The 22,712-nt window shown below is 33.2% G+C and overlaps 1 protein-coding gene across 1 annotated transcript in view; it reads left to right on the forward strand.

Annotated features, from left to right (window-relative positions):
• The window catches only part of LOC143223205 (gamma-aminobutyric acid type B receptor subunit 2-like), a 245,278-nt gene that overhangs the window by 172,813 nt on the left and 49,753 nt on the right, over nt 1-22,712 (forward strand). Inside the window, exons 3-5 of the mRNA XM_076450812.1 lie at nt 9,612-9,779; nt 10,701-10,802; nt 16,602-16,667. Of these exons, the coding sequence (XP_076306927.1) occupies nt 9,612-9,779; nt 10,701-10,802; nt 16,602-16,667 (336 nt within the window). The remainder of the gene's footprint in view (nt 1-9,611; nt 9,780-10,700; nt 10,803-16,601; nt 16,668-22,712) is intronic.

The raw sequence follows: 22,712 nt of genomic DNA on the forward strand, positions 1-22,712 counted from the left end.
ATAGATTTAAAATCAATGGTTCCACCTAGGCTAGTTTTCCAGGGAGTGTTTCTGCTTCCTTGAAAGCATCTCCTTCTCTCATTCACTATAGACAGACTGCTAGAAACATTTTCGTATATCTGTCATCATTATTGACTAGGTTGCTCCTTTCTTCATTCAGATCTTCAACCAAACTAACTGCTTTCTCATGATCCGAATAGTGTTTTAACGATTCCTTCATAACATGTGACTTCAGATTATCTCCATGTTCAACAAGTTGCAGAAGATTGTTGAATCTCGTAATTTGATGAATGATAAGTAAGGACCAATGTATCTCTGGCTAACTGGTTGGCACACGGTTAGTTATTACACTAGAATCACACCCAGCTTCGCTTTAACACTATTTTAGCCTTCTTATTCGTCAAACAATTGCTTTGATTTAGAGTGTGCTTGTAAACAATTTCTACAGCAAGTTGCATATATTTATGGAAATTTTGATATTCCATACTTCCAATAGGTTTGCACAGTACATCAACAGGCACTGTTACTTTCCATCTTAACAACAATTAAATATTAGGGAAAGAGTCTATAGACTTCTATGTCATTGCCAAGTACATCATCAAAAGATGGGTGGCAGGGTGATTATTCTCAGCTACAATTTAGGCTGTAAAACCGTTTGTTGAAAATGCTTTGGTTTGGTTGGTTTAGTGCAGTAATTACAGAAACCAACAAATATTTATTATCTCTCTTGATATTTGGAATGGTCCTGTCAATATCAAGTGCCGTCTGCTGAAATATGGTCTCCACATCTCTCTCAAGAAGATTACTTTGACATGTTTTTTTCATTGTCTGGATAGGACACACTCATCTAAATTGACATAATCTCTCCATATGTTGATGAGAATGGGAATGCGTCTAATATGATAATTTTATAGACTGGTATGACTTGTAACGTCTCCAGGTGTTTTCTGTCCTTGTGAGAAGCACTAGCTGCATTGTAGGTCAGTCCTCGTGTATTTGTGGGTAGTATCTATAATCCTACCTCTCCAGTAAACACAGAAGAGTCAGATATATATAATCATCAGGTGTGCTTTGCTCACCTTTCTATGGTAGTCACGATTTTTCTTGTTATATAGTAAATAAAGCCTTACTTTAGTAATTAAGTTTAAGTTTAGTCCACTTGACTTATAATATACAGGATAGAAAACCTAAACGAAGTAGGCATTAAAGAGGTTGCCATATGAGGTTGTAGAGAATGAATTTTATTACATCATGCACATTCTTACCTTGTTTTCTCAGTTTCTGGTGCAATCATTCCTATATTTAGTTTTTGAAATATTTTCCCACTTATAGAATAAAAATGTGATGACTATACACAGTTTTGATGGCATCCCTTCCTGCTAGAAGACATGTTTAGTAATTTGTAATTATGAAATAAGATGTTTAAACTTTCTCTTTAGAAATTTGAAATTTTTCTATTTTTAAGAGAATAACTGTTATTATTATTATATAACTATGAAAACCAGAGCAGCATGTATTTTTTCTTTTCTATGATGAATAAAGTACAGAAAACAACAAATAAAAGATAGGGAACCTGAAGGAGTGATTTTGAATGATAAATGTTTTAGTAACTTTAATACTTTCAGCTTTGTTTATCTTTCTCTGTTCTGTGCACTTAGCAATTTCTTTGCATCTTTGTTTAAATCACAATAAACTTCATTCCCAAAGGCATGTAATTGACTCACAAAGTAGAGCTACTTCCTAAATGACAACATTTATGAGACTATAGAGGTCGTATTTCAGAGAACTGTTACCATTGCAACTGTTAAGTTATTCTTCATTGAATGTAAATTAGCATTTAATCACCTCTAACCAGACAAGGAATGTAGTGAAACCGAATCTTATTTAGACCTTGTAAACTACTTATATTAACCATGAGATTCATTTCTGATAAAACTACATGTTGATGGGGCCATATAGTTATATAACAGTTCGTGATAAAATATACCTTCAATTTCTTCATTCCGTAAAGAACCAAATATTAAATCGTTAAAAGTATTTGATAAACACCTCGCAAAATTATAAGTCATAGAACCACTTGAGAAAGTCCACAGAATAGATACAAAATGTTAACAAAACCACAAATTTCTCAATGTCATTAACTGACGAATATTGTAAAACATTTCTAGCTGTGTAACAAACAAACTTTTCATAGCTATAAGTGCACCAAATAGAACAATAGCACAGAGACCAAGAGAGTAACTGTTATTATTATTATCATTATATATTTATGAAAACCAGACTATCAAGTATTTTCTTTTCTATAATGAACAAAATGCAGAAAAACATCAATAAAATATAGGGAACCCAAAGGAGTGATTTCGAATGGATAAATGTTTTAGTAACTTTAATTCTTTTAGCTTTGTTTATCTGTCTCTGTTCCGCGTACTTAGCACTTTCTTTGCATCTTTGTGTAAATCATAATTAACTTCATTCCCAAAGGCATGCAATTGACTCACAAAATGACAACATTTATGAGAATATAGAGGTTGTATTTTAGAGAACTGTCACCATTGCAACTGTTAAGTTATTCTCCACTGAATGTAAATTAGCTTTTAAATTAAAAACAAACCAAAGAAACCAAACCTCTAGAAGAGGTCTGCAAAATTTTGTTCACCGACCTTGTCTACCCTTAGTTTGTTTGTTTTGTTTTTGAATTTTGCACAAATATACACGAGGGCTATCTGCGCTAGCCGTCCCTAATTTAGCAGTGCAAGACTAGAGAGAAGGCAGCTAGTCATCACCACCCACCGCCAACTCTTGGTTGGGCTACTCTTTTACCAACGAATAGTAGGATTGACCGTCACATAATTACGCCCCCACGGCTGAAAGGGCGAGCATGTTTCATGTGACAGGGATTCAAACCCGTGACTCTCGGGCGTACTTTTAGTTTCAGAGTCATATGAAATTTTCATTAGCAGCAAATTATTCGTTCAGCAATAAAGCTAAATTGATGCAAATATTATTTATCGTGTTGTGTATGTGAAGGGGAATAGTTGAACGTGTACTTTTTGTGCAAATTATGATTGGTTAACATGTGAAGTCTTTTTTATAATGGCATTCAGTACAGTACAAAATTGTTAGGACAAGAGAATATTTTGTTATTCTTTTCATTTTATTTTGATAATTCTTCCATGCCATTACAGAATCTAAATCTCAACATTATGGTAATGTTTCGCTGATCCCTGCTGACAACTGAATGATCCAGGGTGAGAATACTTATCATTCTTTAGAATCCCATATACCTGTATCAAATGCATGTCATAAGGGTTCTGCTTGAATGAGCATACTGATCAAATTTAAGGTATGTTAGAACTGTCATATCACTCTATGCAGTGTCTTAACAATATAGAAAGAAGCTGCTAGCATATGGTACAAATATATGCTAGAAAAAAATTAATTTAATAGTACTCCACAATTAAACATTCATAAAAAACAGTGTTTAACACTATATATTAAGTTTTTTTGCTATGCCACAGGCCAAAAAGCATAGAGAATTGTCAGTAGAGCAGAAAATTCAGATAAAAGCTTTATGTGATGTTGGTTAGAAGCAAACTTGAAATGCTCCCCAAACTCTGTCAAATACACACTAGATTCTGAGACAGAGTCAGGTAAATTTGAAAATAGGAAAGAAAGATGCAGAACGTCTAAACTTATTGGTACTGATGTTAAGTATCTTCGTTTATGAAGCCTTCAGAACAGAAGGAAGACTGTCACTGACCTCCAGCACAAAATAAACAACCATCTACCAAATAACAGAAACGTATTCAGATCTACAGTATCAAGAAGACTCAACGAGAACATAATATTTGGTTCTGTATCAGTTAAAGAACTTTACTTCAATCTCCAAATATTCCCAAAACAATAAAATTTGCTGAAAAGTACGAAAACTGGACTATTGATGATTGGGAACGGGTGATATGGACGAATAAATCCAAGTCTGAAATATTTGCTTCAAAGTGTAAGTTGTTTATCCGATAATTATCTCAATGCGTAGCATCTACCACGAAGCAGGAGAGAGGCAGTGTGATGGTTGGGGGTTGTTTTTCTGCCGAGGTAACATGAGATATTTGATCACAATCCTTTTAATGCATGCATCACACCACCAAATTATGGAGAAAGATATATTTTCAGTAAGTGAAGACCTACAGATCCATACTCCAAAATTCTATCCCGTAGGCTACGCTTTATCTAATATTAGAAATATAAGCTAGTGATCGTCAGAAGCTCGATAAAACTCAGTATGACAATAAAATGTGAAATCTAGACACAACCTATATTTTCTGCCTCATGATTTTTTATTTTGATATTCCTTACTAAATATACTTTTATTATAAAAATGACAAGATCTTCTTTATTGTAATGTTTTCAAGATGTTACAAGATTATTGGACTAAGATATTATTATAACTGAGTTCTTGTGTATTTGATACTGAGTTTGAATGTATTGTACTCGAGACTGCAGAAGAAAGATTAGCTTAAAGCTGCAAACAAGTGCATAAGAAAGAATTGGAGGTGTTTTGTTCACATATTTAAGCTCTTCCGGTGGCACAGCGGTATGTTTGTGGACTCATATTGCTAAATAACGAAGCAATCAATTAATAAATTTAAATATTGCTTAAAATAATTAGTAGCGGCGTTAAGGCTTTCGAAGACTAACAACTGTAGTTATAAGTTGGGTGGTTGGGTTTCAGTATAACAAGGCACATTATGCTATCTGCTGTCTCCAGCGAGAGAAATCTAACACTTATTTTTAAGTTGTAAATTCGAACACTTTCCACTGTCCCAGCGGGAGATACTTATAAGTTGAAATAGACAGAGAAAGGTTGTCGTAGAATTTAAATGTCAGATAAGTTGTTGTTTTCAAGTTTATAAATTAAGACCTCCAGTGAAATCTATAGGACAGAGGTAAATATAATGTTACGATAAAAATTAGTAACTAAAAAACATAGAGAAATCAAAACAGAATTAAAGTCGCAGTTGTTTTGAGATAAAATTACTTTAAACATTCTCTTTATATCACGCTACTAACAGCGAGCCTCGCTAGCCACAAACATACAAATCATATTAACTGTTTGTTTGTTTCTTTTGAATTTCATGCAAAGCTAAACGAGGGTTACCTGCGCTAGCTGTCCCAAGTTTAGCAGAATAAGACAAGATGAAAGGCAGCTAGTCATCACCACTCACCGCCAACCTGTGAGCTACTCTTTTACCAACGAATAATGGGATTGGTCGTCATCTTATAACGCCCCCACAACTGAGAGGGCGAGTATGTTTGGTGTGACGACGTATTCGAACCCGCGACTTCTCAGTTTATGAGTCCAGCGCCCTAATCATCTGTCCATGCCAGGCCCACATTAACTGTGAACGAATTATTTCTTAATGTGGTATGAATTCATTAACAAGGTTTCTGAAAATTACTGTTTAAACATGCTTTTGCATATTCTTATTCAAATTTGTTTGCTTGTTGAATTTGATGCATAGCTACTCGGTGATATTTGCAACAGTTGCCCCTAATTTCGAAGTGATAACACCCCAGTGGCAGAGCGGCATGTCTGCGGACTCACACCACTTGAAAATGGGTTTCTATACCCGTGGTAGACAGAGAACAGATGGCCCTTTGTGCATAAGTGATATTCCAGAGAGAAGTCAGGTAGGCAATTTCATTCACCATCAACACTTGGGCTAATTTAATCGAATAATGTAATTGACCATAACATATAACGCTCCCACTGCTGAAAGAGAGAACATGTAGAGTGATAAGATTTGAACTCGCAGCTATGACTCGAGCGCTCTAAGATTTATAAACAACAGATATAATAAATACACGAATATTGACATGAAAAAATCTACTCTCCTGATATTTTAAACCTTATGTGACACTTTGCCTTACATAGACTTTATGACAAAGTTTTCTGTTGTTGGTTTTCCATCATATGCTTAGAAAATTGTAGTGCAAACTTAAGGACGCTTAATTTGTAAGCTGGTTAAAGGATAAAATGCATCGATGTTAATTTTGGGTTTAACATAAAGCTACAATTACATTACATTGAATATCTATAGTTAGGTACTAAGCAGTTACACTTGTAAACGTCTAAATGATTTTTCTGTCCAACTAGATTTGTGGGTTTTACTTGAAAAATTATAAATATGAAAGAAAAATGAAGTTAGCTACTGTTTTAAATGTACACCTGCCGACACAGCAAAATGAAATACGCATATAAGAAATCGATGAATTTGTTGAGTGTTTGAACTATGCCTTTCTGCCATCGCGCGTTTAATTCAGAATTATTTAACGTAAAATAGATTAATAAATTCTGACTGTGTTTTAATTTTTCTTTTTTTACGTAGACTAATGTATAAAAAAAACCTTTAAAAACCCCAACATCTGTTGGTGTTCAGTACTGTTGACTATCCACCTTTCCAGTGGCCCAGTATGGTCAGTTGGTTAAGGCACTCAACTCGTAATCCGAGAGTCGCTGGCTCAAATCCCTGTCACACCAGACCTGCTCACCCTTTCAGCCGTGAGGGCGTTATAATGTTCGATCAATCCCACTATTCGTTGGTAAAAGGGTAGCCCAAGAATTGGCGGTGAGTGGTGATGACTGTCTGCCTTCCTTCTAGTCTTAGACTTCTAAATTAGGGACGGCTAGCGCAGTTAGCCCTCGTGTAGATTTGCGCGAAATTAAAAACAACAACAAATTCCTTTCGTCTATCACAATCACAAAGGTAACACTGAGACAATAAAAGCTATACTCTGTTACGACAGTCTTATAAAGGCAGATGTTAAAGGAAAAAAAAACCCTTCAGATCGTTTGTAGTTAAGCACAAAGTTACACAAAGAACTATTTGCCTGTCACTGGTATCAATACCAGTATTTTAGCGGTGTAAGACTACAGACATGCTGCTGTGCAACTTGGGAGGGAGACATTTTAGCTGATCATTGTGTCAAGCGTTCAAAATATGTCAAATGTCAAAAAGCAGCTAACACATAAACGAGAAAAGTCATTTTACAAACTACATGAGTTTTACCGTAGTGTATCCAGTCTAAAAGTAATGTATAGGATTACCTAGTTAACAGCATTGGGATAAAAAACAAGAAAAACGGCACAGTAATGTTACAAAAGCTTTAACGGGTATGAATTATGACAGTCATGATTTCAGTTACATTTTTATGTGAAAGTAAGTAAGGATACGTGTTCTCAAAAAATACATTACTTTATTTTCTAATATGGTTTTCATTTTCTTTGAAAATTAAAAATGTAATAGAAGGGAAGAGAATATTTTATGAGCAGTTTTAACATAAATATAGAAGGGAATGTTGTTTGCTTTGTGAAAGTTAGCGAAGTGCGTATGGTATTATTATGGTACCATTGTGAGTAGAATAATGAGATACTATTGAATATTACGACCATCAACTGCTGCAGCTTTGGGAATCTAAGCTGTGCCCACCTAACTATCGAAACTCGGTTTCGTGCTTCATAAGCCGTTAGACTTACTGCTGTGCCACTTGGGAGCACTGAAGAAGAGTTTGTATTTTAATTTTTATTTTGCGTTTTTGTTTCTCATTTGACATTATTTGGAAATTACGAGGGAAAGATTCCTTTCAATAAATGGTTTTATTGTTTTTCAGAGACGAACCAAAAGCTAAAAAAAGAATAAAAACTTATTTAAGTTCAGTAATCTTTTTAGTTTTGAAACTGCTGACTGCAATGCCTTACATATTATTTAGCGCTTGAAAGATTAAAAGCATATAAGCGGATTAAATACCGTTCTAACTCTATGTGAACGGTATTAATACTTGCATTGTAAGTCCACAGATGTGTCTGATAAAATATTCTGTGTAGGCACCGATCTTCAACGAAAGCGTTAAGTAGTTAAGCCTCGTGTACCATACAATGATATTTGTTACCATTAAATACATATTAACATTAATATAAATTACCATTTCAACAAGCAACGGAGAATAACTTTGTATCCATTCTATGAAACAAATCGTGTGCACGTTATAATACGTATATGATTTCAACTTATGCTGTTATAGCGCCCGTTAATGTCGCCAGTGATTTCTTTCATGAAATGGAATTTTTTAAAACTATTATTATACTATGTTTGCTCAACCAGTATACTTTTTAGTAATTTCTAATATCAATGCTCGTTTTCTCTTGCTATTTCCACGTTTCAAATTGGAACCAAAATTAAATTGATACATACTTTTCTGTTATAAATGGTCCGTATCCGTTGATAACAACGGACGTACGGAGAGCTTTTCTTATTTCTGAACGATGAAATGTAATCAACGTTGCGTGGCATAGGTATGCACTCTATTGAGTTCTCACTCCAGTTAAAAATCATATTTGCTGAAGAGCAGCATTTACAAGACGAAATTTTCAACAATTTTAAACAAAGCAATTTAGCAGTGTAAGGCTATGGGGAAGGCAGCTAGTTATCACCATCCACTTTTGGATTTCATGGCCAATTGGTTAGGGCGCTCGGCTCGAAATTTGAGGGTCACAGGGGGTTGAAATCCCCGTCATACTAAACATGCCTCCCCTTTTAGCTGTGAGGACGTTATAATGTGACGGTCAGTCCCATTATTCGTTGGTAAAAGGATATTCCAAGAGTTAGTATTGTGTGGTAATGACTAGTTGCCTTCCCTCCAGTCTTACACTGGCAAATTAAGAAGAGCTAGCGCGGATAGCCCTCGTGTAGGTTTGCGCTAAATTCAAAAGCAATACAAACAGACCCATTTTTATTTTCAAAAAGATCAGAGCTTTGTACGGTTAAACGGTTGGTGTTTCGAATAATGGATCCAAAGATTCAAAATTCGAGATTTAATGTCGATGAACAATCTTTCAGTAGTGAGGTAAATTACATTATTCGGTTCAAAGGCTGAAGAAAACCTTTGTAGTAATGCGTAAACCTGATTTATTCCACTCTCTGGTTACTAGTTTAAATTACGGATGGCTTTTCCTGAACTATAGAAACCTCTTTTCTTATTTAAATAACAATTATGTTTCTACACCAAAACATTTTTTGCTAATTTCTCCAGAAGCTTCAGTTTTTAATGGCATAGTAAATAAATAGATTACTGTCTGGATAAAATAATTTTTGACATAGATTATAATGTATTATTCACTTTCTAAGTAGTCTGTTTCAAGATATAATTATATATAATAGCAATTTTAACACCGAAATATTTTGAAACCATTAAATAGGTTATCCGTATACCTCTGTCAATACACTAGTTTAACATCTTTTGTTCTTGTGCTACATAATACATATATAAGTCCCACAGTAGGTCAGCGGTAATTTTGTGGACTGACGACGCTAAAATTCGGGGTTCAATTCCTCGTGATGGACAACGTGTAGAGAATCCATTGCGTTACTTTGAGCGCATAATAGCAAATCGTATATATATAATATTCTAAAACTGAGCAAAATAAGTTATGCTATATTACTTTTATAGCAAAGAAGGTAAGTTAAAAAATGAATTTGTACTGAGCAATGCATGCACTATTTTTGGTTGTTATTTTCGGTAAGTAGTGTATTTTCTGTTTATTTTTCTAACAGATAACTTATGCAGACACGCATCCGATGTACAGAATGGAAAATTACCCAAACCTTTTTCGTGTAGTCCCGAGTGAAGCAGCTTTCAACCCAGCAAGGGTTGCCTTGTTGCAGTACTTTAACTGGACACGGGTTGGAACCCTTTATCAGAATTCACCACGATATGCTCTGGTAAGCCTCACCTTTCAATTTATTTGATATTTATTGGCAGATTTGTGATAGTTCTTATTAAGTTCGATATTTTTCGAATGAATGCAATGTTAGAGTATAACAATATCTCTAATATTCTTGACGGACCTTTATTAGAAAAACTGAATCAGTTATTCTGCACCACTAAAAGAAAAAGAAAGAAAAAAAATAGAAACCATGTACTACATTGTAGTAATCATCACCAGGTTACATCTTCTGAATGAGGTTACACGAAATTTATTTCACCTTTTTTAACTCACATCGTGATATACGCTGCACCTTTATAGAGATATATGGGCTATAGACCACCTATTCAGAGGTACTTCATCTTATTTGTAAAGCTATATGAAAATATTTCCGATTCGAACAGGGGTTAATAGGATTTTTTTAATACAGCCTACAAGACGCATTTTCAGGCGTAATTTTCAAATCCCATATAGTATAACGTAGTATTTTAATAAACATTACTGTGTATTGCAATAAGAACATATCGGATTTCAAGTTTTTTCATTTTTGTTGTGAACGTTACTGTGCAATGTTTGTACAAAGAAATACACAATATAACAGTCATTAAAAACATATAAATAGACGAATACCAGAAAATATACTCAGTAATTCGAACCCTTACAGAAAGAGGACTTTCCTTCATCCACTATCCACTTCCTCCAAGCGCTCGTGTTATTGGCGTTTTTCTTTCTTTATCCGATGTAATCGCTTCTCTTTTTATCCTGGGTGCTTTAGAGTATCGTGAGAAGACAGAGAAACATTTAGAGACATACAGATGGATATATCCCAATATTATTACTACTTTTTTTGTTGTATAATACTGTTAGTGTACAAGAGGACTTTAGATTCTTTACATATTTGTAATATTAATATTCCCTATATTTGTTCCCTATTTAGCCTCACAGTAAACTGTTAACAGCTTTAGAAACAGCCAAAATAGATATTGCTGCACAACATGGATTTGTTGATGAACTGACGTCAGCTATACACAAGTTAAAAGTAAGTACTATCGGACACAAATGTAAATGGCTAGTCTAACACAGTTTAAGAATCCATTTTGAAATGTTTTGATGACATAAACGTTTAAGAAGTTTAATAGTTACTCAGTATTATCAGCTCATGAAATTTGATATTCATAAGTAATTAAGCTGATGTTTCTCTTCTGCCTCAGGAACTTAATAGCAGTATAATAGTAAATTGAAAAAACCAAATTCCTATAGATATTGTATGTCATGCAACAGTTTGTTTTATTCTGATTATAATTTGTTTGTTTTTGAATTTCTCACAAAGCTACATGAAGACTATCTGCGCTAGCTGTCTCTAATTTAGCAGTGTAAGACTAGAGGAGAGGCAGCTAGTCGTCACCACCCACCGCCAACTCTTGGGTTACTCTTTTACCAACAAATAGTGGGATTGATCCTCTCATTATCATCTCGTGGCTGAAAAGGCGAGAAAGTTTTAGTGTGACGGGGATTCGAAGCCGTGAAACTTTATGGAATTTTAAAAATTGAAAGACAGAATAAAACAAACTGTTGCATGACATACAATATCTATAGGAATTTGGTTTTTCATATCTATTTTACACATTAGAACCAAAACAGTTTAAAGACAAAACTTTAACTTGTAATTTAATATATATATCGATGTATATGATAAAGATCGGATTAAGCTCTCAGGGGATACAAACTTAAAAATAACAAGGGTCCCTATATATAGTTTGTTTGTTTTTGAATTTCGCACAAAGCTACTCGAGGGCTATTTGTGCTAGCCGTCCCTAATTTAGCGGTGTAAGACTAGAGGGAAGGCAGCTAGTCATTACCACCCACCGCCAACTCTTGGGCTACTCTTTTATCAACGAATAGTGAGATTGACCGTCACATTATAACGCCCCCACGGCTGGGAGGGCGAGCATGTTTGGCGCGACAGGGATGCGAACCCGCGACCCTCAGATTACGAGTCGCACGCCTTAACATGCTTGGCCATGCCGGGCCACCCTATATGTAGAGTTCTATACATATCGTAGAATCATAGATAAAGATATAGTTTTTGCGTGTTGAGGATTCCAAGCTGGATTACGAAAAACATTACAGTAACGGCACTGGTTTGATTCGAATGTTTTCATAATAAACTATAAATCTTATGATATAGAAAACTGTGGAACGACTAAGTGATATCTTGGATACAATTATAAGCCATTTGTACCTGAAGTAGAGAGTTACATCAGAAATAATAAAAATATTGTTGAAAAATTAATGAACTAAATAGAACCTAGTCAAAATTTAATGACTGTGGATGTAGTATTAGTGTTTCGTTGTTTTTATGGTGATTACAGTATGAAAGAGATAGAATATTCTTAGACTGTTATGATATTTTTGTTACTAGGTTCAATAAACTTTTTATTTTAGGAGGTATAGATTTAACTCTTAGGAATTGCTATTTTTTATAATAATGATTTTTATTATTAATTATAAGGTCATTTACGGGTACTGAAAACGTCCCAGCTTACGCAACATTAGTAATAGGATGTTTTGAAAAGAATTTTTGTTTTTTGTATTTGTCGTATAGATTTACTTTAGGTTGTTTTTGAAAATGGCACAACTGGTGGATCATTTGTTTATATTATGTTGTAATTGAGACTTCATTGTTTAAGATTAGTTTCGACTAACCAATACCTTAATAACGAAGTCTCTACAGATTTGGAAAATTTAAGTATCCAAGGAAAACTGAATTTAAGCATAAAGTCAGAGAAGAGCTAGGTAATTAAGGCAAAAATCAATAAACGAAACACTGCAGCAAACTAAACTTCCAATCTTGAATCGTGTGCATGTTTTTATTAGTTTATACTTTTCTTCACTACGTAAAATAACATATTTCGCCTCTTAAAATGTAATAAATTGAAATTGTATTTTTTGTGGCCTCATTACCTGGTATTTGTTAGTTCTAGAAGTTTGTACTGCGTTACAGACAATTTGTAATATGTATATATATATATATATATAGGATAACCTTTATATTATTACTAGTTACTTTGAACATGTTGAATTGGCGTGACCTAAATATTAGCGTGCATAGTTTACGAATTCGAAAACTCATAAGCCTTCAATGCAAAATTAACCTTCGCACTTGGGGCCTTGGATGTGCAAAAAGAATGAAGGCCATATCTCACAATTGGGTTCAGTAAAAGTTGACGGTGGGTCCTGTAACCTAGTTTATTTTCGTTTCCCCTCGATAGACTCAGCATATAGCCCAATGTGGCTTTGCTATGAGAAAACACAAACACAGTTTCTTTGGCTCCTTTTTATCAGTTCAAATCTATAGTCGATAATGTACATATAGTCCTTGTATAATTTCGCGCTAAATTCCGAAACGAACTAACTGAATGTAGTAGAGATGTATTACATGTGTAGCCAGAAAGAAGGTACAGAATAAAACATCTGAAATAATTCTGTATTGCTACACATATTTAAATAATATTATTAAGATACTTCTTATTTACATATACCACTAACATTTTGCTGCTTGAATACATTAAATAAAACGTAAATTCTTATAATATGAACTTTATGTTGGTAGTGTGTAATACTGTTGTAATATTTGATGAATGTATAATATTTACAACTGTTGTAATATTGTTTTCACTTAATTTAGGATACAACAAATACTTTATCAATATTTTTAGATTGACTTGACAATAGGATAGTCACTTCAATAATTTACTTACCAAATTTCTGTGAAAAATGCTTGAATAAAATATTGATGATATAAATGTAAAAAGTAAAATAAAAACCGTACAAAACATGTCTAGATAATGTCTGAAGAAACACAAACGATAGAAACGGTGTTAATAAAAATAGCAAAATTTTCATTTCACACAACTTTTCTTGTCTAAATCTTTCTTTACATAATGTTTGATAAAGCTGTGCAAACATCATCTGACAAAGAGTTCAGGCTCGAAGTATTGTGTGAAACTTTTAGTTTTCGATTAATACCGTATCTAGTGTTAAAATTTCTTCAAACAAAATAAAATGCACCATATTAGTAATAAATTTAGTAAGTATGATATCTGAAACGATTTACGTCTTCTAAACCAACGAATTAATCAGTTGTATATTGTTTTCAAAACAATTAGATAAACTTAAAATTGAATATGTTTAGCGCTCACCAGAGGGCCTAAAGATAAGTCTGTTCTACTTAACAACGAAATGATCTCACTAATGCCATGAAAGTAGCAGAATTCTAGAAGCAGAAGGAGAGAGATGTATTACTATGAACCTGTATATATTTCACAAAACAGTTTAAAACTAATATCAATGTACAATAACATAAGTATGACAAGATATGGAAAGTGAAATGCCATTCACCTGTTAAAAGAACAGTGTTCTACATAATGTTGATGTGCTCTTGACATTATTGTAGGGAAGCTTTACTGTAAGAATAAAACACCTTATTTAGGTGTCTGGCGTACAGGATGTCCTTGTGAACTCTATTTCTAACCGTCTACACGGTTGTGAACATCTAATTCAATCTTAGAGCAAAATTCCAGCAACCCAATCAAGTTAAGATTGGCAAATAGCAGTCTTCTGCTTTTATTATGGATGACTGGTCAGCTTTGTCTCGACGTTCGAACAACTGTAATGGTATATCTTGCTCACTCGTCCAAAAAACTTTGTTTTTGGAAACGGTTTCATATTCTGCCAACGATACTTTGAGACTCATGTACGAAATTTACAAAACATACTTTGATTAGCTTACTTTTAGTCGTCCAATGCTTACTACGGTAATAAAATAAAAGTATCTCTTCTAAACCTTAGCATATTATACGAATAATTAGGTGCACTTCAAGTTCTGTATGTGTGTGTATTTTGGCAATTCAAGTAAAACTATATTAACAGCTATCTGTGCTGAGCCTCCCTAATTGTCAACAGATAGGCTACGGAGAAAGCAACTCATAAACAGTTTTCACTGCCAACCTTCAGATTATTGTAATCTAATAATGGAATTTGATTCCCGTATTGCCTCTGAAGAAGAAAGGTCCACCTTTCAAAAGTGCTGGGTTTTTTACGGTTTCTATTTCAGTTTTATCAATACTTCTTGGACCTACGTGTTTTTAGCACATCATGAATGGAATTTGAATGTCATTTTTATATCCCACCAACAGACCCAAAGTACAGATCGTGTTTTGTGATAAAACATAGTAAATAAATCATAGTTCGGCCCGTTGTCCATCAGACTACGGCCATTCTTAAAGTGTGTGATTTAGTTCAAAGTGAGAAGATTACTGAAAACAATTAGGTCGATTTGTTGCACAAAAAAACAAACAATTATCTATAACTGAATTGGCAAAAGAAGTTTCTTACGCTAATATAACAATATGAATCTTCATTATTTGTATAGTATATCATTAACTTAGCGCGAAAACTTAAACTTTTAAAATCTAAATCGTTGTTTAATAAAATAAAAATTTCATTTTAGGGAAAGTAAAAATAGAAGTTTCGCATTTAACTAATCAAAAATTAAAATTAATGTGATAAAAGTTAGATCATAATACATGTCGTAATTACATCGAAAAACAGCCACTCAAAGTTTCGTGAGTTACGTATACGTTAACAAAATAAAATATAATAAAAGCTGAAATATAAAAATATCTAAGGAGAGATTTGTGTGTAATTTTATAACTGTTATGTTAACGCGTAATAAATTGTAAACAAGACCGAGAAGTTGCTTACATTTAACATTCCCAGCAGTTCTATGTTGAAATAAGAAATACGTTTATCTATACGTAAGCCATCTGTTTATAAACGTAACTGTTTGTTTCGTATAATGATAAGTTTTAGATGTTTTAATAGAATAATCTCTTCTTAATATTGTTGTTGTGCATTGTGTTTTGAGATAAGCTAGTTCTGTACAGAGTTCTTGATGTTTTCTTTAAGGACTACATTATTCAATCTACCGAATTTTATTTTTTCTGGATTTCAACGTCTTTCTTTTTTTATTTTTTGTTGTTTTTTTCCTTTATAACTGGTTTATGTAACAAGGAAAAAAGAATAAGTTTGACAAATATTATTGTTCGGATTTTTAAAAAGTGAACATTGTATTTCTTTGCTTTTTAATACGTTCAGTATTTTGCAAAGGCTTATTAGAGTTTTTAATAACTTTAATGAACATTTGTACTCGGAAAACAGTCTATAATTATTATATTGTCTTCTGTTGAACTGTTCTCTAGTAAGGGTGATAAATCTTACATATACTAAAGTCGGAAAAGCTTAAACGTTTTTAATATAACTTTACGAACTGTTTAAAAAGAAAGTGTTTTCTACACGTTTTGTCAAAGAAAGAAAAAAACATTGATTTATACATGAGAATTCTACTTACCAGTCTGTCAACTGCACGAACATTTCTCAACTTTTGTTTCTCACACCCTTATGTTCCTCTTGTATCTCTTCTCAGGAAAATAAATATGTGTTTTGAAAGTTATAAAAAATGATTAATTTATTAAAATGCAGAGGAATATGTAACATAAGCCAAGGTGAGGTTTAATTAAGAAACAGCCACTTTAATGTGTACTTTGTGAAGTACATACGACGCGCAATATTAATTTTGAAACTATTCTCCAAATCTCTAACGTCTTGTTAACAACAATAGGAAGAAACTACCGGGTTCATGATGACAGCTTGGTTTACGTAACGTACTTTTTGTTTCTCAGTGTTTTGTTAGTGTCTATTTTTCCAACAAAACTGCTTTTAATAATGCTAATAAATATATCGCATAAAGTTTAACTAAATTTATATTATTTGATAGGAAACAGATGTGAGAATCATCCTAGGGAACTTCGACCAAAGTTGGGCTGGCCAGATATTCTGTGAGGTTGGTCACTTGAATAATTATTGCATGCAAAATGTTGTTATCAGTATAAATCTGTATTTAAGCATGATTTTTCACAATACGCCATGTCTCTTTGTTGGGATATTTTATTGCCTCGTGTATCACCACATCTACCATATAATTAAGTAATGTTCTAGTTTTCTCATCGACTTGAGTATCACAAAATGACTATCTTGCTTTGTAGATTGAGAGCGATTATTTCTGTTTAATGTGAAAATCTCACTTGGAAGAAAAAAACAACAAAATATCGAGAAATCGTTGAGTTGTAACATATGTACCAAAGGTCGATAATTCATGATTCTATATTTTTCTGCTAAAACGTTGGCTAGCCTCACTGTTATAAAGTTTTCAATACATGTGCTACAATGTATCTCATGAAAGTTTTTGTGCTGTAGCTATTAGAGAGTTTTATTAATCTGACAAGATTTCTGTCCTAAAGAAGAACGCTGGATACACTTCCATTTATAATTTAATCACACATCGAGGTGTAAAAAACAAAACAAAATATTGTTTTGATAGCTGTGGTTTTGGTAATCGGAAAATACAAAGATATCTAGAAGTTAGTTCTCACTGAAAAGTAGGCTGGAGTAACATATAAGTCTAAAAGGTAATGCTATCAGAAGCTTATGAACCTTATTACAGATATAAACATACATGTATCTCAGGACGGCTGGTGTGGGTATTAACATTTTTATTGATAACCAGAGAACAACGTTTCGATCTTCCTAGGTCATCTTCAGGTTAACCTTCCATATCAGCCGTTCTTAGATACATTTTTATTTCAAGTGGGTTTCCCTTCATCAAGAATAAACATAGCATATTTTCTTTACTGTCAACATTAAATACGTTGAAAAACTCATAATTTATTAATTTTATATACATCTTGTTTATTAACAGTTACATAGAATAGGTAATTATGTTTCAGTTAAATAATTTCACTGAAACAAAGATTACAATAATTTTACGTAATATATGTGGAATCGATGAAACAATCTGGAGAGAACGTTTATCATATTAAGATATTTTCTTTTATAAAAATGAAAGCACGATAAACGATAACAATCGAGAACTGATTTCCCAAGAAGTTTTTTATCACAGACGACTTGTTTGTTTTCGTAGAATTAGATGAAATAAATTAAAGTGAAATATATTTCATTAACGTATTCATGGTTCAAAAACTTGTAGACTACTTATATTTGAAGGTTAATAGTGAACGATTTTGACCTCTGTCTTTCACTGTGTTAGAATGAGCAAAAAAAACTGATAGTAATTTAGATCAAAATCCAGAACGGATGTATGATTACAAAATAAAAAAATAATGCTATAGATGTTGATGTTAATATGAAGTTAAGAAATGACGAACTGACGATGATTTAAGAAGGAGTGTAATTTAGGATAAGTTAATGCATTAAGAACTCAGCTACAGGTATATATATTCTGAGATGAGTTAAAAGAAATATTTTATCAGGCAAAAAACAATATGCTTGAAAATTTCTACAAATCTTCAGTAGTCCAGTAGAAAAAGAAAATCCTGAGTTGATTGAAATTTATTTCAGCTGTGTAGACATCGTGATGGATTTTAGTTAAGTGGGATGTAGATTCTGAGAACTGAATTGGCTCAAGAAACATTAGAGGAAAATGTAGTAACAGCACGATTTGAATAAGAATACGAAATGAGAGTAGAACCTAAACTAGGAAAAGGATAATCAATAAGAATATGGATGTGAGGCTACATCTTAAGATGTGATTAGAGTTTTCAATTGTGGTACATAGCTGAGCGGAACAGACTGAGATCTTGAAACATGGGAATGGTAGAAAGTAAGTTAGGTTTATGTGTCTAAAACCTGAAGTCTGTCTGTTGTTATGCGATGTCTTATGATTCTGATTAGGTGAGCTAATTTTACCTGTATAGAAGCTAAAGAAGTGGTGTTAAAAATGATGATGTTTGGGTTTAATTAGTTTTTGTTTTATCACACAGCAGCACAACTCTTTGGAAATATCAAAAATACCCAAGAAGAAATCAGATGATAAAACAACTTTCTCAAAAGTTGCTGTTTCACTTCTTATATAGAACTTAATGTAGCAGACTCCGGAAAAATGACGCGTTTTAGTTGTTAAGGAGGAATGTAGTGAGTTAACCCTTCAGTTCAACTGATAGAGTACTCAATTGATATATGATAGGAGATATATGAAAGTTGGATTATCTCAAGAAAATCGACGCTGATCATTTCAAGGGTTTATAGTAAGGCCTTAGTTTGAGCCTTATTTATGAGAGAAGATGGATATTTTTGTCTTTCAAAATTTGTAATGTATACCGGAGTGGCTTAAACATTTTCATGAAAGTTGAGAAAAATACTACTTTTATACGTCACATAAATATAAAAATAGTACATTTTTTAAACCAACTTTTTGCCTTTTCGGCTTTTTCAGAGTTAATATATTTGCCAGAAAAATGTCTTTTTTTCTTAACTTTTATCAAGAGAAGATGAATATGGTAACTCGATAGTTATAAAAATGCCTTACTAGCGCTTATTAGTAGTTTTAGCTTAGCTGGAAGAGCATTTCACTGGGGTGAAAGAAGTCTGGGCTCGATTCCTAAACGATAAAAAAAAGAGTTACACACAAAAAGAGTTAAAAAGACCCCACAAGCAATGGCGTCTAACGTAGGACCATATCATGTCCTTGAGGTTACACTTAAGGCTTATTTGTGAAAAGGGGAGAATGTTATAGTTACAAGTATTAAAAATGGCTTACTAAATGGACATACCACTTTAGTTCAATTCATAGAGCACTTGTCTGGCATGTGAGAAGTATTGGGGTTCACAAAAAACACAGGAAAAACAAAATGTTGGTTACCATGAATACTCCAGCTGGTGGGTGATACGTGTAATCAGGTGGTAAAAGTGATGGTGGAAAATAAGCCGAACAAACATTCAACAGGTCTGAAGATGGCGAATCCTTAAAACTTTTAGCTGTATTGGGATCTCAACATTCATAATAAAGTAGGACTTCCCAATGCAGACAGATTTCGTGAAACATCTTCCACGATCAAAGACGATAGTCATGGTGAGAATTTTCAAAAAAGACTGGGACAAATGTACATAATAGGCAAAGCAAAAAAGAGTTCCGAAAAGATTCAATGATCTTTTCAACATTTGAATAGTCCTAAGTAAGATGTTTGGCATGCGTGCGTTAAACACAACTGTTAGAAAGTAATAACTAAATGTTAAAAAATGAAAAAAAAGATAAAAAAAGCTTTTGAAATAAAAATAATTTAATGTATTATTAATAAATTATAACCAAGGCAAGTTACTTACTTAGAAAATAAGTAAAAATGAACAAGGTAATTAACATAGCGAATTGGATATGTCGGTCTAATTAGGTGTATGCAATGTTATCAACAAATAACCTATAAGGATTACTTTGAATTGATTTTTCATTTGGAAACTCTCTTTGTTACTAATATTTTTTGGCTATAATCCTAATAATATCTCACGAGATTTGTCCAGCTTTAGGTGACGAATGTTAGTCTGAAGTTCAGTACAACTGGCAGTACAAGTAATCTTCGTAAAAAAATACATATTCATAATTAATGAATCAAAAATAATAAAAATGAATATATCTCATATTTTAAATGTTTAACAAGTTAATTGTTCGTTTGAAAAATATCATCTGATGTTCTTGTGCTATGGATTCACTACAAGACAGGCAGTCATATCCTATTATTTTGTCATACTAAAGCTGCACAGGAGTTGGTGGTAGGGGCTGATGAGTAGCTGCCATTCCCCTTGTCTATTAGTTCAAAATTAGGGACGGTTTTAGGTGAAAACTTCGAACATTTTAGCCAGTTATTAGTGAGGCTAACGTTAAAGAAAGAGAGTAGAACATAAATAATTAGAAAATAATAGAAACAAAATGACAAGAAAGGAACACGTCTATAGAAATAGAGACGTAACGATTGTAAACAAAAATTATAGCAAAAACAGAAAGCGTTGTTCATGATGACGAGAAACCCGCTTGATAAAGGTGTATCTGCTTTGTTTGTTTTGAATTTCGTGCAAAGCTACAAGAGGGCTATTGGCGCTAGCCGTTCCTAATTTAGCAGTGTAAGACTAGAGGGAAGGTAACTAATCATCACCACCCACCGTCAACTCTTGAGCTACTCTTTTAACAACGAATAGTCGGAGTGACCGTCTCATCAGAATATCCTCATAGCTGAAAGGACGAGCATGTTTGGTGCGACAGGGATTCAAACCTTCGACCCTCAGATTACGAGTCGAATGTCTTAACTACCTGGTTATGTCGGCTCTAAGACACCTAATGAGAGTATTAACACTTTTACCAAAATAAAGTAGAGAAAAACGTTTCAGCCTTCTTAGGTCGTCTTCAAATTAACAGAGGTTCTCTATTTTATTTTGGTAAAAGTGTTAATACCCATACCAGTTGTCCTGAGATACAGAAAATGTTATTAAATCAACTGTCAACACATAAGCAAGAAAGGAGAAGCAAACTCAATAAAAATGCATCTGTTTTCTGTAACCTTAAAATTATCTGAAAATATGTAATTATAACAAGAAAAAAATACAGGAGAGTATAAACTAAGGTCCAATATTGACGAAACTAACGTCACATTAAAGATAAAGAAGGAATAGAAATAAAAAATAATATGCTGGAATAGGTCATTATGTGTCGTGAATGACACTGAAGTTTCTTCCAAATATTTAAACTTTGAATATAAACAGAATTATGTGAGATAAATTACAAACTTTGTGTGAAAAAGAGTAATATAGTAACTGAATGCGCAACATCGTCTAGATGTTTGTGCTACACCAAACACACTCAGAAACTTGAAAAACAAACCAATTTACACCGTGAGCTTCAGAGTTTAAAGAATGGAACTTGCACCACTCAGGGTGTCTCGCTATGAGTGTTTGTTCCCATTTCACCATTGTTTACTTCAGTAAAGCTATATAATTTGTGATCTTTAAAAAAAGACGAAAGTGACTTAGAGATGAAAGAAGGTCGTAGAATTTTCAATATCGATAGGACTTACTTTGCCTAAACTATGCTTGAAACAAGTACATATACTTGTATAACTGAAGTTAAATTAGTTAATATAGAATAACTTGAAACACTATTGATCTGAGCTAAAACAAAAATGAAATATAGAAAAATCAGAATAATAGAACAACTGAAACTTCAAAGCGTTGGGACTAATTTTATCATCAGTTGTGTTTCCTCATTACTAGTAATGATCTTTTTCAATCGTAATTCCAATATCTTCTCATGAGAACAACTAGCATAGAAGATTTAAGTAAGGTCTAAATCCTTATATAAAGATATCGGTAAGCCAGCTGATTTGTTGGTAAGCAAGCTGATGCATTTCAATGTAATTTCAATCAAAATCATTTCTTAAGAGATCCAGCCATTAAAATACAAATTAATTCCTAAATCTATACGATGTAACTCAATGGTCCGTGTTCATCCCTGGATCTTTCTATCTCGCCTCTTCGACTTCACCACTAGTGGACAAGAAGAACTACATCTTCCTCTCGACGACCTTCTTCACAGTTCTCTTCATAACTTCTGCCTCTCAGAAATGCTCGCAAAATATTCTCGTCAATGCCTAAAATCACAATTATGGTCACTGCATCAAGTTATTCTCACCCACGGAGTTGAAGGGGAACAACCGTTCCCGGTTCTTCACTTGCGAAGAAATAGGTAAATGTAATGTTGCTATCTCTTTTTTCAGACCAAATTCCTGCCAAGTTTAGTTTTGGTTTGTTATTTTACATTTCCTTAAAATGTAAATTGCTCAATATTAGTTAAGTATTGATTAACAGTAGTGCGTGCATAGCATTTCAGCTGGAATTTTCACAGTATCTTGGCAAGGAGAGAATGCTTTGGCCTACAGCGATTTGCAAACTGTAGAGAAGTTCTGTTATTCGCTTTATATTTACTAACCGTTGTTTTAGTCGAATTAAATGTTAAACTTTAGCTTAGCTTTACTTGTAACGGACTAAGACA

The sequence above is a fragment of the Tachypleus tridentatus genome, chromosome 8 (genome assembly GCF_004210375.1).
Source record: "Tachypleus tridentatus isolate NWPU-2018 chromosome 8, ASM421037v1, whole genome shotgun sequence".
NCBI classification, from domain to species: Eukaryota; Metazoa; Arthropoda; class Merostomata; order Xiphosura; family Limulidae; genus Tachypleus; species Tachypleus tridentatus.